This window comes from Paracoccidioides lutzii, assembly GCF_000150705.2.
Source record: "Paracoccidioides lutzii Pb01 unplaced genomic scaffold supercont2.31, whole genome shotgun sequence".
Classification (NCBI taxonomy): Eukaryota; Fungi; Ascomycota; class Eurotiomycetes; order Onygenales; family Ajellomycetaceae; genus Paracoccidioides; species Paracoccidioides lutzii.
Window position 1 is genome coordinate 119,990 of NW_015440977.1, and position 15,923 is coordinate 135,912.

A 15,923-nucleotide genomic window follows, 5' to 3' on the forward strand; every position below is an offset into this window, starting at 1 on the left:
CCAAGGTCGAGGAAAGAGAGGGCCAGGCCATTAAGGGAGAGCCCCCCTTTTTGATCATCCATAGGGGGGGGGGGGGGGGGGGGGTTATCTTCAGCTTGCTGAGTGGGATCGTCTCCCTTTTTTTTAAAAAAAAAATATTTTTTTTAAAAAAAAGGGAATATAAAAGAATTGAAATAATAAAAAGTCCGGGACCGGGAGTCTTCCCAGCATGCTATTGCATTCCCCATTTTTATTTCATTGGAGGAAAAGGAACGGGACAAAGTTGCCACAAGATACTGAAGGGCAGTCAGTCCTCATTGTCCCCGAGTCCCAGTTCATAGTCAGCCAAAATACCTGATGCAAGCAAAACATAGGCGCCAGACCCGAACACATCTGGCTAGGCTTGCGCAAGGGAGTCCACATCAGGTCTCAGGATGTGGGGAGTTGCTTGGTCAGGGCTTGATAAAATAACCATGGCGCTTGTGGTGTCGTAGGCAAAGCGTCTTGGTTCTTTTTTGGTGAGCCGGGAGAGAGACCGACGATTTATTGCAACTAGTTAGTAGTCAGTTTAACTAACACTAACGTAGTCAGCGAGCCCCCTCATCAGTCCGCGAGCCACACACACACACACACACACACACACTCACTCACACTCACACACACTCACTCACTCACTCACTCACTCACTCACAACGGGCTGTATGTCCTAGAGTACCACATAGACTACATCGTTGTATGGCTCGCTTTCATGATTGAGGATTGAAAGTCTCTAACTACCCCCTTTCCAGCTCTTGATTGCTTCTGTGTGCACGATTCACATTTAAAATGCTATCTATATAAGTACGACCCTTTCTCTTTTGTTTCTCATTGGCAGCTCTAAATTCCTTGTTTTCCTTTGTCAAAAGAGCAGCACTATGCATTGCCATTTGGCACCCCTTGACCAACTGGTTCAGAGCTAGATTGGTAGGTTTGAGTGAGCTCTTTGTCCAGTGGCTGATGTACTTGTTGATTGCATCAGTCTGGTGCTCCAGCTGAGTAGCATTCTGGGCCAGAAAACTACTCCTTGTTAATATGATTGATGCCAAGTTTAGTCTTTTTGATTGCTTGTCCAACATCCAATGACTATGAGATGGCATGTTAGAGTGAAATAATCTTGTTCTCAGTACAGAGTGTATCAAATTCAGCAGTACTATTTATGACTTTCATGTCCATCAAGAATCAAGAATCAATATTGATCAACTGTGCGTGCACATCTAAGTGTCTTTGTTAAACACCTCTTCAAGTCATTTTAGTCCCAGCTTATTATTTGTTCAGCCATTCTCACTGACTCCAATTACTCAGTCATACAGTAATATCATATTCTTATACTAGCAACTCTGATGCATCTTGTATTTGAAGATGATTTGTACTCATTTTCAATTTCCTGACTAGATAAGATTTAGATAGCTAGTTTTCTCAGATCTAGCAATCACTTTTTGTATTTCAATAACACTCATCTGAAACTCATTCTCATCATCAAAGTTATACATCCTTCTTCACTATCTCATACTTGGCAATAACATTCTTCACAAATCAAAATCATTCATAAATAACTTTTGAATTCTCATATAAAGCTCACTGATAAGCATACTTTTCAGAAAACTTGATTTTGAGCTTTTCATATCAACTAATCAATCATTGAACTCAGTATTTACTAACTATAATTGCAGTAGTTGAATCATCTTAACTGACAAGGAGAATATAAGCCATTTCTCACACGGTATCAACTCAGAGGAGTTGACCTCATTCATCCACGGATATAATATATGTTGGACAAAGATTGACGCCTTTGTAAAGCTCAATTTTTGAGTTTTAGACAAAGATTCACATTGTGAGACAGTCATCAATCTCATGAGTAGGAATAAAATGAGGAATATCAGTAAAATTCTTCCTCCCTGACAAGAAGCTTTATCTCATGTGGTTGACAACTATGTTAGTGTTCACTAACACGTCGCGTTTTAGAGAGTGGCTCGCTGACTGGTGTGGCTCACTTACCGATGAACTAACTTACCAGTTAACTAGTTAGTTCACATGGAGATCTGGTTATGTAATCGGCCCCTGAGCGAGCAGCCAAATCTCCCGAATTCCAACCAGCTGGATTTTAACCTGAAATATCTACGCTCGAACAACCATGAATTATATTGCATTATTTTATTATTATAGGATTATGTGTTCTTCTATGCCGGAGTGTATTGCAATTGCTGCACTGTGGTAGTGCTCGTGAGCGCGGCATAGACCGACCCCCTGAGGCCTTGGGAATGAGGAATTGAATGACTGGCTGTTTAACAGACGCAACGAACAGAACAATGATCTGTTGCAGCCTCTTCCCTGGCTAGACCTCCTCTATGTTGAATTCTGCGTTTAGATCTTTGACATTTAACTATGATGTATTTATAGATCTTGAAAATCTGATAAAAGACCTTTCACCAAGCTCTGAAAGAGATTCTCAAGGCTTTGTCTTATCAGATTTTTGGCCTTATTTAACTGCCTATGCAACCGACAAGAGTTGTTAAATTAACGATTTGTGAGAGTAGAAGTTCAAAGTCGAATGAATATTTAGCTGTTAAATAACTTTACAGTCTTTACTTGACTTAACAGATCTAGTTCTGATCAATATATAAAGGAGATGAAATAAATATAGAATAAGAAAGAAAAATGATTAATCATATTCTCAATAAATACCAGCTAAAAGAGGCGTTCTTATTTTAGCTAGATTAAAATCTCACTGAACCAGTTAACTAGCACATTCTACTCAGAATTGGTTAATTTATTTGAATATATATACATAAACTCACATCCCTAACTTAAAATCTACGGTCTAGAGTAGAGTATGGCACATCAAAAAGGTGTGCAGCTTTAGAAATAGAGGAGATTTATTCTGAGTTCAAGTCTTTCCTCTATTTCTATGGAGTTTCTAGTATTTTTATTGCGAATTGGTGGCTTAATTGCGTGTTGAAGTTGGATGAGTTAGGAGATGGAAAAATATTTTTGGATGGGCTGCTCGCTTGCGGGTGGATTAGTTAACGTTATGTGGAGTGCAGACAATAATGATCCTGGGATGGTTTGGCTTTCAAAAACCAGCCTAGTTAGTTACACATTCACTTGATCAATGCGCGCTAAGCTGACCGCATTGATCAGTGTGTATTAACTAAGACGTAATAGTGATAAGTCAGCTGTTCGTGGCCTGAAGTACGATAAAGTGAGAGGATGTAATTAGGAGGAATTCTTTCGAAGGTGAGGAGGTTGAGAAACTTTCCAAGGTTGAGATAGGAGACGTTCTCAGACGTATGCAGTTAGCCCTGTTAAGGGGCGGGCCATTATTCAGTCAACCTTCGAACTGGGCTGTATAAACCCACGGAACGACGGGTGGATGGACCAGCAGGACCAGGAATTAAAATCAGGGATTGGGGTTAGGATCAGGATGAGAGACACCTCCTTGAGTTAAGGATATTTAAGCCCATTGCCACAGAAACAGGTGACTTGGTGATATATAACCATCGTTCCTTGATAGTGGCGCGTAATGCCAGATGCAGCAAGCTACATTGTAGTGGATTCACTAAGAACCAGGTATAGCCCCTGACAGCTGTGTAGCTGCGTGGTGTTTCCTCGTCAGTCAGCGACCTTGCAAGGGCTGGGATTCCCATTCATGACTGTCAGGTCCTGCTCTTGTTATTCACTGCGCGCTCCGTCAAACACACCTTGAATTTTGACCCTTGACTCCCTCAGCAACAATTCAAGTTCTGGCATGAACACAAGGATTTCTGCCTCCCAGAAACAACCAAACGGCCCAGACTAGTGTAGGGGAGATCGCATCGCATCCATGCCCGCCTTCCATCAAAAAGACAAATTTTACAGAAGCCCAGATGAACTGACTGACACCTCCCGTACAATATCGGGAGAGCTGAAAATCAGGCTTTGAACACATATGTTGTTCATATTTTCCTCGAATACATCAACCCATCCATTCCATTACATCTATGTTCAGCTGAAGTAACAATGCCCGCGTACCAAGGGGCGGTCGTGGTGCATATCACGTGATCTATAAATGCTGCCCGGCTTTTTTGTATCTCAACCGCCGCCTGTTTTCACCAACCTCTCCTCTTCCTTCACATGTCCCCTTTTCCTCTTTTTCCTTTTGCCTTTTCCCTGCTCCCCTGTCTCCCTCAGCCCCGGCTGCCGGGACAATCTTTTCCTTCAGCCGTCCTCCTTGACAGACGGAGGAATTCTCGCGTAGTCATCATATCAACATGGTGCAAGGTCCGAGGTATCGGCGAACTTTTCCGCTGGTTCTTATCGCCCTCTTCCTCTACTTCACCCTCCGCAGAACCGTCTCCTCCTCCTCCGCAGACAACGATTCCTCAGAATCAATTCAAAATGGCATTCCGACCACCGCAAAACACGGCGAGTTCTGGGTGACCTTCCATGAGATCTTAAAGGCTGCTGAACCGCACTGCAAGTCGCCTAGACGGATAGAAGACCATCCCGCCGCAATTGGCTTCAAGCCCGATCAGATAGAGAATGTCACCTTACCGGAACATATTATCGTGGACAGGGAGGACAGGGAGATATTGAAGAAGGCCCACTTGCTATTTACCAGCTTTCTTTCAGACTCGACAGCGCCTAGACTGCAGTACACTCCGGGCACAAAGGGTATTGTGTCTACCGCAGGGGGGAAATATCTTCCCGTACTAGTTACCTCGCTGCATATGCTGCGGAAGACAGGCTCAGACTTGCCTGCTGAAATATTCGTGGCGGACAAAAGTGAATACGATGAATACGTCTGCGGCGTCCTTCTGCCTTCAATGAACGCGAAATGCGTCATCCTGGCAGAAATCTTGGATTTCTCACCGTTAGACGAGGGTCTAAAGAAATACCAATTCAAGATCTTCTCACTCCTTTTCTCCTCTTTCGAGCAGGTACTCTTCCTCGACGCGGATGCTTTCCCCATGCACAACCCAATCCACCTATTCGACTCAGATCCCTTCATTTCAACAGGCATGGTTACCTGGCCCGACTTCTGGCAAGTTACCTATCATCCTTCATTCTTCGAAGTCTCATCCCAAAAAGTCCCAACGGGATTTAGCCACGCATCCACAGAATCTGGCCAGGTCCTTGTATCCAAGAAATCCCACGCGAAAATGCTCCTGCTATCAGCTTATTACAACTTCTATGGCCCGTCGCATTACTATCTCTTACTATCTCAGGGTCACCCAGGTGAAGGAGACAAAGAAACTTTCATTGCCCCCGCCATGATCTTGAATCTCCCATTCTACGCCGTCTCCACCGGACCAGCCGTATTCGGCTACCGAAAACCCAACGGGGACTGGGAAGGCGGCGTGATCCTCCAAGTCAATCCGATATGGGACTTCAAGATCCCGAAGGGCAAAGTCTACGGCTGGAGCGACAAACCCAGCTCTCCTCCCGAATCATTCATCACTTGCCACGCCAACCTGCCAAAACTAGACCCAATGAGCGTCTTTGGTGAGAAGGGACTGGCGTGGGATGGCGAGGGCAAGCCACAGCGAATGTGGGGTCCTGCGCGCGAAATGATTGCCAAAGTCGGTTTTGATATCGAGCGGAGACTTTGGGGGGAGTTGAGGACTACCGCTTGCGAGATGGAGGGCAAGTTCCAACCTTGGAATGATAAGCCGAAGCTTTGCGAGAAGATCGGGCAGTTCATGGCGCAGATAGGATAAACAAAATCTTTGAATGGAATCCCATTATTACCTTTTGGATTTTCATTCTTTGTCTGTGTTTTCTTCTTTTGCGCCCGGAAATAACGTCCTAACACGACCATGTGTTGGCATCGAAGAGGACGGGAAATTGTGCGTGGTTGGATTGGACTCTTGCGCAATGCTTCATTTTAATCAAGATCGCAGCAATCTTTGTTCGCAAAGCTGGGGAAAACTTATTGTTTTCCGTGTCCTGCAGATCCCTAGCGCTCTCCCGCATGGTCCCTATTTCAGTCTCCCATATACGATTGGCCTGACTGCGACAGGTATATATGTTGGTCAAACACGTCGGCTTTTGTGAATGACTGAAAAAGGATGGTGATTTTGGGACGGATATGGACAATGCAAAAATCATTACCGCAACAATCCTTATTCCGTTTTGAAAAGAGACGGGTCAAGATCACCAAGCGTGCCTGCACAGAATGACTGGGGCACCCCCCTCCCGGTATATGCGGAAGCGCAGAAAGTGACGGATACCTACCATACAGACTTTCCTTCTTTTCAGCGTTGAAATGTTACGGTAAATGGGTGCGAAAAGTAGCATCCATGTTGTCATGTCCATCCTTTTCTTTTCCTTATTTAATTTTTATTTTTCCTTTTTATTTTATATATATATATATATTTGGGGGGGGGGGGGGGGAGGAGAGGGGATTTTGTTTTTCAGCAGCTTCATTGGCATGGCGTGTATAGAATTAGACAGCATTCTGCCTTCATCGGTTTATTTTATTTATTTTATTTTTTCTTAGCTTTTTTTCGGGCGGGCTCCGGAGCGTTCTTTGTTTTGCATTATTGAAGTTCTGACAACCGGACAATGTCATATTTTTACTCTTTTCATTTCTCACTCTAGCAACACTTTTATAGTTACCATATTCTTCCTTGTCATTATGCATTTTTCTTTTTTTCATTCTGTTCGGTTTTGGCGACTTTATTTTATTTTATTTTTTTTTGATGCGATGGAACTATAGAGATAGACAAGCTGTCTTCTCAAGGGTTTTTTTTCACAGTTTTGTATTTACATTCTTGGATATACCCTGGTGCATTCGACCTGGCGATTGATTGGTTTCTCTTTTATCTTTAAAAATTGCCTCTGATATATACTTTTTTACAGGGCGGCATATGTTTCATCATAACCAGAGAGCGTGGCACATCCTCATGTGATGAATTCGCCCATATCTACTTTCAAAATGATGTGATACTTACTATATTTCACGTGCTATTTATTTCACTTCGTGCATTGTATTATTATTTTATATTCTGCCTCTCTTCGAATGCTTTATTCCTACGATATGAAACAATATCTTATGACGAGATTTGCTCTGGCATTGGGAGTTTTTGTATATTTTGATTTCTTATTCTTTTTGCTCTTTATTCGCTGAGTGCGAATTATCATCATGCAAATAGTTTATACGGACATGTATAGAATAGTAAGTATTGAACGACTGGATGTGATGAGTGGAGTGAGAGCAGAGATATGTCATTAGCGGACCTAGAACACGATATTGGATGTAGATAACATGACAATAAAGGGGAAACTAGCTATACTCATTTCATCAACTGCTTTCCTTCATCTCCTCCTCACCTTCTCTCCTGTTAAAGGGTAGTTCTCTACTTTGGATGGCTTAGTAATTCCACGAACCGTGTCTCGTTGTCCCTCCATAGCTTTAGAATTCTTCTCTCCAAGGTATGCCTTTGCCGCTCCCACCTTTTAACATCCCGAGGTATGAAATCCGAAAATATCTCGCAGCAAATCGCAGCAATCATCCCTCGTTCGCTCACCAAAAAAAAAAAAAAAAAAAAAAAAAAAAAAAGGAAAACCAAAATCTAGACAGAATGAAAGACTCAACTTCAACAGAAAAAGGAACTCAGAATTCTTCAACCTCGATGAAATGAAGGCATTTCAAATCATAGAAACGAATGGAAAAAGAGATTGGACAACACAATTCTCCCACCAGCCCCACTGATCAGCTTACTCAGGGTCCCCAACAACCTCCCCTTTCTTCTCCACCTCCATCACCTTATCATATTCTATAACCCCCCCCTCCCGCTCATCCTGCCCCACCCCCTTCCCCCCCTCAATCTCACTCAACCACTTCTTCCCCTCCTCCGTCGTTGCATCCACAATCCCCTCCTCCACCGTTAAAATCTCACTAGACCCTAGCTTTTCCACAACATCTTCCGCCTCCTCTACACTCATCTTCCCAAGCACCTTGTTAACCTCATCGAGACTCTCAGACTTGAGCGCCTTCTGCAACTCCAGCGGGAACGCATTGAAGATCTCCAGCGCCTTAACGGACTCGGGATCCGCGCTTCCCGGCGTGGGGATTTTGATATTGAGTTTCGTATTCGGGTCGACGGCGTGGAGTTGGATTTGCTCGACTTCGGCGGGTCCGTCGGAGGAATTCTTAGCTAGTTCTGCGGCGCGGACTTTTATCTTGCCGTAGGTTTCGTTAACGTCGTTGTGGAATAGTGTTGAGGCTTGGTGATCTTTGGTTGTTATGCTGTTGGGATGAGTTAGTTATCTTGACTCTATAGATCTCTATATGTATCTTACTGCAGATGTTATGGAAGAAGGCGCTTTTAAATCTTACCGCTTAAAGAAGAGACCCACCCCATCGCTGCCAAGGGAGCGGCAATATTGCAGCAGCAAGCCTTGATGTACGCATTGGCGGGCATATTCTTCCTTCCCTGATAGCTGGGCATCGAATGCTTCCATGAGTAATTCATCTGTCTTGTGTTCCGTGACAATTTCGGGGTGATCTCCTATGAACTGAAGGCAGGATCTGTAGTCTCCAAGTTTGATCATGGCGAATTGCTTAGCCAGCGGGGTGGCTTTGATGTCGTCCTCATCCTCCTCATCTTCGACGTCCGCTTCCGCTCCGGAGGACACGGCCCCCACATCCCCGTTAGCAGCGGCACCGGGGTTCAGCAATTCCACGGAAGGGGCGGTTTCCTTCTTTTTCTTCTTCTCTGATGGCGCAGGCTTAGGCTTGGATTTGTTGACAAATGAGCTATCGAAGCCGGTGTGTATGCTGTCACTAGTAATTTTGCTGGCCTCTTCTTTCTCTAGGGCATCCAGCTTCTCCAATAACTGCTGCTGCAGGTCCAATACTCTATTCTTATGTCCTTCCACTCCCTTGATGTATGCCTCGAATCGATCTTCCGGCTTCGATTCATTCAGTTCTTTCTTCACCTGGTCTACCAATGACCCCATCATCTGTGAATATTTCGGCTGCTCCTTTTCCTGCTGAAATACATCTTCTGGAGCCGGTGGTGGAGTATCTTCGCCAGGGTCTCCGGCAGACTCGATCAGGGCCTGGAAGACCAGTTCATCTGGTGCCCTGGAGCTGCCTTCATGGCTCTTAAGTGAGGCTATGAGGCCATCAATGCGTTTCAGCAGTCCATCATTTATGATGCGGGAGTATTTGAGAGTTTCGATTTCTTGGTGACGCTGAATGCGCTGCTGGTGGATCTGGTTCTGCTTTGCACGGATGAAAGATCGTTTGTCGACGTTGGGATGTACTTCTATATCGGAGTCGTCAGAGAGCTCGAGGGCGTCCCATTTGCTGTAGTCGAGAACCATGTTGGCTGACAAGAAGCAAGAAGCCAGACGGGGCACGGTTGGGGAATATAGGGGCAATTTTTGTCGTTAATTGGGGTAATAGATATGCGGGGACAGACCGAATAGAACAACAAGAAGCACGAATAAGCAGCCGAGAGCAGTAAAATTAAGATATAATATCAGACAGTTAGCTATACGGTACGTGTCTTGCAGTTTTTACAGCGAGTTTGTTGTAGTGTTAAGTTATCTCTCCCAACGGCCAGTGGCGCAGTTTTTATTTACTGTCGCAAAACCTGTTGAACAAATTATTCCCCGTGATTCGAATCTCTTCTCCGAACATCGCAACGTCAACCCAACCCGTCTAAAAAGATTTTCTTGGTTTTCTTCGACAGACAACCCAATCAAGCCGAATATTTAGCCCCCCTCTGGTATACAATTAATATTCGATATTATACATATTCTCAATCTTGAGTTGGTGTTGCTCCTGGCCGTCACACCTTTGTCTAATATGGAACTCCCTGCCGTCTCTATCTCTCGATAGGTTCCCCACTTCACTGATGGGTTAAATGAGTGGCTCGAAGCTTGGACAGCTCCTCGAAATGCGCAGATCAGGGCTGCTTGCCGCCTTCACTCCACGAGCATCTTCACGTCGCATTGCTCAGTTTGGATCGCGATCGCTTCCCTTATTTAACTATACCTCCTTCCATGCCCAGAGACCATCGCTTGATGCTAGCGGTGGCTTAAGACGTCACCAGTCGAACGCCCCCATCGTAACCCAACGACCAGACATCCTACGGCAGCCAGACATCCGAAAGTCATCTGCAACAAATATACATGTCACTATTTCATCTATCGTGGGACCTGGTTGTCTTCAGCAGGTCCGATTCCTCTCCTCTACGACAGCACGGCGAAAAGAAGCCAAACCGGAGCCCGCGAAAAAGCTGCGGAAGCCGCAGAAGCCGCAGACAGAGCTAGAAAAGAAACAAGAAACCGCTCTAGAAGAGATACATAGAGGATTTGAGCGTACGGAGAAGGCATCACAAGCAGCGAAATTAAACCTTAGCGCAAGATTATCAAAGGATGCGGGCGGGAAGAGGCTCGGCTTTCGCGAGATATGGCGGTTATTGAAAATTGCCCGTCCAGAGGCCAAAATCCTGTCCATGGCGTTACTCTGCTTGCTCATCTCGTCATCTATCACCATGTCGATTCCGTTTTCCATCGGCAAGATTCTCGATATCGCAACGCATAGCAGCCCTGAAGGTGGCAATGAATTGTTCGGCCTCACACTCCCCGTCTTCTACAGTGTCCTGGGCGGTGTTCTTTTGTTGGGTGCTGCTGCAAACTGTGGTCGTATTATAATTCTACGGATTGTGGGGGAACGTATTGTTGCGCGACTAAGATCTAAGCTCTTCAGACGTACTTTTATGCAGGATGCGGAGTTTTTCGATGCCAACAGAGTCGGTGACTTGATTTCCCGGCTAAGCTCGGATACGATAATCGTCGGCAAAAGTATCACGCAGAATCTTTCAGATGGACTTAGGGCTGCTGTTAGTGGCGTTGCTGGGTTTGGTCTGATGGCCTTTGTCAGTCTTAAGCTGTCAAGCATTCTCCTTTTGCTGATACCCCCAGTGTCCCTTGGAGCGTTCTTATACGGCAGATCAATCAGAAATATTAGTCGCAAGATTCAGAAGAACCTGGGTAGCCTGACCAAAATCGCGGAGGAGCGTCTGGGAAATGTGAAGACAAGTCAGTCTTTTGCAGGAGAGATTTTGGAGGTCCATCGATATAATAGGCAAACCAGGAGAATTTTTGAGCTGGGAAAGAGAGAGTCTCTCGTTAGCGCAGCGTTCTTTAGCACCGTGAGTACTTCTAATCACTAATTTTCATCAAATCTGGTATATGCTGACAGCTATTTGTATCTTTGCAGACCGGTTTGATGGGAAATATGACGATTTTGAGTTTACTCTATGTTGGTGGTGGAATGGTCCAGTCCGGGGCCATTTCCATTGGAGACTTGACTTCATTCCTCATGTATGCAGCATACGCTGGATCAAGCATGTTTGGCTTGTCCAGCTTCTATTCAGAACTGATGAAGGGCGTTGGTGCTGCCAGTCGACTATTCGAGCTCCAAGACCGCCATCCCACTATTCCCCCTACTGTAGGAGATAAAGTGGTTTCGGCAAGGGGAGCGATCCGGTTCAAGAATTTGGATTTCAGTTATCCCACCAGACCCGCAGTGACTGTATTTAAAGACCTCGACTTTGAGATTCCGCAAGGAAGCAACGTTGCAATCGTCGGCCCCTCGGGGGGCGGTAAATCCACGATTGCCTCCTTGTTACTGCGCTTCTACAAACCTACCAGAGGCCAGATCCTGATAGATGGGAAGGACATCTCCTCAATGAATGCAAAGTCTCTACGAAGGAAAATCGGCGTCGTCGCGCAGGAGCCCGTACTCTTCTCTGGAACTATCGCTGAGAACATATCCTACGGCAAGCCCCATGCGACAAGGACGGAAATTATCGCAGCGGCGCGCAAGGCCAACTGTCAATTCATCAGTGACTTCGTAAGTGACATCTACCTTCCTCTCCAAGCATTCCCACCTACCCGGTTTACTAATACAAGACTCGTTTCTCGATTCAGCCCGATGGCCTCGACACACACGTAGGCGCCCGCGGCGCTCAACTCTCCGGCGGCCAAAAGCAGCGAATCGCCATCGCCCGTGCCCTGATTAAAAACCCAGACATCCTCATCCTCGACGAAGCCACGTCCGCCCTCGATGCCGAATCCGAGACGCTGGTCAACAGCGCTCTTGCCGCGTTACTCCGCGGCAACAATACGACAATCAGCATCGCCCACCGTCTCTCCACCATCAAGCGCTCCGACACCATCATCGTACTCAGCGGTGACGGCCACGTTGCGGAGCAAGGTTCGTATCAGGAACTGAGCGCGCGACCGGACGGCGCGTTTACGAAGCTTATGGAGTGGCAGATGAGCTCTGAAGGGGGGGCTGTGCAGTCGGTGGTTAGGGGACCGCCGTCTGAGAAGGAGGAGTTGCAGCAGATGCTGCAGGAAGGGGAGGAAGATTATGGGGAGTATGATGATGATAGTGATGCGGAGCCGGAGAAGCTTGTTGAGAGGGACGGCGTTGCTGAGGGAGCTTCTAAGGAGAAATATGCTGTGGCTGCTGGGATAGAGGCCAGTATTGCTACTTCTAAGCAACAGCCGTCCCAAGAAAAATAGATGGATAGCAAATGTGAATACTCTTTGCTTGCTGTGTCACTTCCCTCCTCTTTGTTCCCCAGCTCCTATCCTCCCCGTCCCAAAGGTCACGATCCTGTGGTCTCGTCCTTCAAGGCCTGAAGACCATAGATTCGTTTCTCCTTTATCCTCTGCCCATCTTACCCCGTCCTCCATCGCATAGGACTTTGCTAAACCATACCCTTGAACTTTCTCTTTTTTCTTTCCCTCCATCATCTATGGATGCATGATATTTGGTATTTTACCGTGCTTCCTCATGCATTTATATATTATATCTAGATATATACCCATATCCCCCAGCAACACTCACTATACCACCCTAATATGCAACGAATACCATTCACCACCGACCGATTCTATTCTATTGTTATATGGCAGGTATCAAAAACCTCCCGCCCAATGTGTTTGATTATTAACTCTACCCTTTTCCTCTTCCCCCTTCCCTCTTCTTCCCCTTCCCCTTGCCCTCCACTCTCCCCTCTCGTCCTTATGTTTCACCCCTTTCGACTTGTACGGGAATGTGGGATAAACTAAGTCGTTTATCATGAATTTCCCTTTTGTTTTATTCCATTACCAATTTCCCTTTCGTTATGAATTTGTTCTGAGCCACTTATATACCTGTATAGATAGAGAAATATGTATTTCTTAAACCTAATAGACTTGTGTTTTTGGCTTTGATATAAATTCAACCCTTATAATGACAGTGTTATTAATTGAATGTGCATATTCTTTAATATATTTTCATGATATATTCATGGGAATCATGTACCTCTGCTCTACTCTAACAGTAGTCATCAAAGCAACCCATGTGGATTCAGGGGTTGATATGAGCGTTCTATATATTACTTCAGCATCAATCATCCGAAACGTTCTGGTAGTTTGGGTGGGTATCAAGAAACAGAAACCGAAAACAACCCAAAAAAGGCAATAGCATAAGTCCAAGAACATAATCTCAGCCATGGAAACATAAATGACATCCCAGAAAAAGAATCCCCCCCCCCCCCCCCAAATACATAGGTCACCGGTCTAATTAGCAACCGAAAAACTCAACAAACTCCCTGAGGTCAGCCCAGCCACCAGCATAAAACCCATAAACCCACCCGCAGCCTCCCTCTCCTCAACATCCACCCACTCCCCTGCTCCCATCATACATGACGCGCCAATATACCCATTCGACACACCGAAAAGAAACTGCACGATAACCAAGTAGAACAGGTCGCTGTTAATCCAGGCGCCACGCCCGTGTATATTGCACAGCATGTACAGTGGGATAAAACCGATGCGGACGACGGAGAAGAGGAAGAGCAGTACTGGGCGGTGGTGTATGTTTATTTGCTGGATGAGGAGGATGAGGCGGCCCACGAGGTCGCCGGTGTTCCAGAATAAGATGGCTAGGGGGATGAAGATGGGGGATTGGAAGAGGCGGGGGAGGGGTTTGGTGGGTGTCGGGCCCGTGTTCGTCGTGTCTCTGACGCTGCGGATCTGATTGGTGAAGACGGGATAGGCCATTGTGATTGCGTAACATAGGAAGACGGCCAGTGCCATCCAGCGGAGTTTTTGGAATAGGGTCCAGAGAGGGACTGAGTCCCTGGCTTTGGTGGTGGTGGTGGTGGTGGTGGTGATATTTGTTGTAGAGAATTCGGGCTCTTCGTCACTTGGTCCGATGGGGATGGCGGTTTTGAAGAGGGTTAATTTCTTTTGGCGACGGTGGAGGTAGAGGAAGGCGAGGAAGGAGATGGCGGACACGAGGGTGGCGGTGATGAAGAATGCGAAAGCGGATTTGGATGATTTGTATTGCATCTCTTTGTCGCTCACACCCTCACTTTGCTCCGGCACAGCGATGACTGAGAGGATCTGGACTATACATGGTAGAACACCCGCCACGCCTTGTCCTGCCATGATGGCCTGCATATATTCACTCCGTCCAAACCCAGATGCATATGCGAACAGACCATTCTGATTATACCCTGTTGCAATACTGGCACCGAGAACCATCACAAGTAGGAAGGTGAAGTAGATGGGGACGGAGGCGGAGCGGAATAGAATGGCGGACAGAGCCAACAGGGTGAAGATGACCATGTTGAGGATCAGAGATGAGGTGATACGTCCGGGATAGGAGGCATTCATCTGTAGTTTTGCCAGGACCAGCACTGCAGCTAGGTTGACGATGGAGGAAACGGACAGGATGCAGGATTGGAAATTTGCCTTGACCCAAGGGTTGGATGCGAAGCGGAGCTGGAAGTATGGGGCTGCGGCCAAAAACATGTTCCTAAGGGTTCAGATATTAGTTTCTGACTTTCGCGTGAACATGCATATATAAAAATAATATATATGCATAGCTCTATGCAGCAGCAGAACTGTTGTCGCAGATCATTAAACAATCAATATTTGAAAGTGAACATACCAAGCCCAAAGCATATTCATTCCCATCCAGAAGAAGATGGAATACTCCAGCCATGAGAAAGGTGAAGACACGTAGTCCTCCAGAAGCCCGCTGTCACTGCACGGCACGCCATGGTCAATAACCTCATCATCCGCTTCATCCCGCAGTTGCTCGTAGGACTGCTGCCGCCGTTCAAGCAGGCCCCTCAGGCGGTTTTCCAGCATGGTTAGCTGGAGCAGGTGAAAGGGAACAGTCAAGCGGGTTGGCGGGAAGGGCGGCAGTTAAAGCATTATCGCGAGGTTGAAAATGAAGCGGGATATATACGGGGCATATCGCTGGTGTTACTATTATATCCCCGCCGTGAACACGAAGCGTCTGTGGAGTAAATAACGGAGTAACAGGAAGATGAGATCGATGTAGGTTGGCATTCCTAATGGGGGATAGATAGCACGTAGAGGGTTGTGCTGCTTCGAGTCACATGGATGATGGGATTGTTTAACAATCTTATCAATCAATCCCTCGAATCAGCCGTAGTTAGCGACGTTCAACCCGTATTTCAACATTCCATCAATACCTACGAACTACGGAGGTCACTGGCATGCATCTTGAGGTAGAGATGTGGAAGAAGTGGCAAAGCAGCGCGTGAAGCGGATGGCATCTATATCCATCATGCGAAACCTCGAAAAATCATCGTGTGCCAGCCAGCTGAGACACTTCACTAATCTTTGCTGTTAGGTCACTACGGTGCAAGTCTGCATCATCCCAAAGCTTCCAAACGTTGGGATCTTATTCCCGTCACCAGCTCCAGCTCCAATAAGAGAATAATGTGTGCAAGAAAGGAAAAGACCATCAGAACCAGGCTTCCTTGGGCCATCACGATTCACCTTCGTCTTCGACCTCGTGCGTATAATCACTCCCTTAACCCCTCCTCGAACCTACCCCATGATTCTCTTGTGGCGCAAGATCATGATCT

The 15,923-nt window shown here is 46.2% G+C and overlaps 5 protein-coding genes across 5 annotated transcripts; 2 read left to right on the forward strand and 3 right to left on the reverse strand.

Annotated features, from left to right (window-relative positions):
* Positions 1–376: 376 nt before the first annotated feature.
* Positions 377–1,115, reverse strand: PAAG_08258 (hypothetical protein; the record flags this gene model as incomplete). The annotated part of the gene is made up of 2 exons (XM_002789775.2): positions 377–531; positions 824–1,115. 2 exons carry the CDS (start codon positions 1,113–1,115, stop codon positions 377–379), a joined length of 447 nt encoding a protein of 148 aa, XP_002789821.2.
* A 3,150-nt stretch (positions 1,116–4,265) lies between these two features.
* PAAG_08259 (hypothetical protein) lies at positions 4,266–5,714 on the forward strand (the record flags this gene model as incomplete). The annotated part of the gene is made up of 1 exon (XM_002789776.1): positions 4,266–5,714. One exon carries the CDS (start codon positions 4,266–4,268, stop codon positions 5,712–5,714), a length of 1,449 nt encoding a protein of 482 aa, XP_002789822.1.
* A 2,002-nt stretch (positions 5,715–7,716) lies between these two features.
* PAAG_08260 (Hsp90 co-chaperone Cdc37) lies at positions 7,717–9,330 on the reverse strand (the record flags this gene model as incomplete). The annotated part of the gene is made up of 2 exons (XM_002789777.2): positions 7,717–8,248; positions 8,339–9,330. The coding sequence occupies 2 exons, from the start codon at positions 9,328–9,330 to the stop codon at positions 7,717–7,719; spliced, it is 1,524 nt and encodes a 507-aa protein (XP_002789823.1).
* Positions 9,331–9,875: 545 nt separating this feature from the next.
* PAAG_08261 (ATP-dependent permease MDL2) lies at positions 9,876–12,549 on the forward strand (the record flags this gene model as incomplete). The annotated part of the gene is made up of 3 exons (XM_015846462.1): positions 9,876–11,168; positions 11,237–11,872; positions 11,950–12,549. The coding sequence occupies 3 exons, from the start codon at positions 9,876–9,878 to the stop codon at positions 12,547–12,549; spliced, it is 2,529 nt and encodes an 842-aa protein (XP_015701126.1).
* A 1,044-nt stretch (positions 12,550–13,593) lies between these two features.
* On the reverse strand, positions 13,594–15,174 carry PAAG_08262 (nucleoside transporter family; the record flags this gene model as incomplete). The annotated part of the gene is made up of 2 exons (XM_002789779.2): positions 13,594–14,836; positions 14,972–15,174. 2 exons carry the CDS (start codon positions 15,172–15,174, stop codon positions 13,594–13,596), a joined length of 1,446 nt encoding a protein of 481 aa, XP_002789825.1.
* Positions 15,175–15,923: the final 749 nt, after the last annotated feature.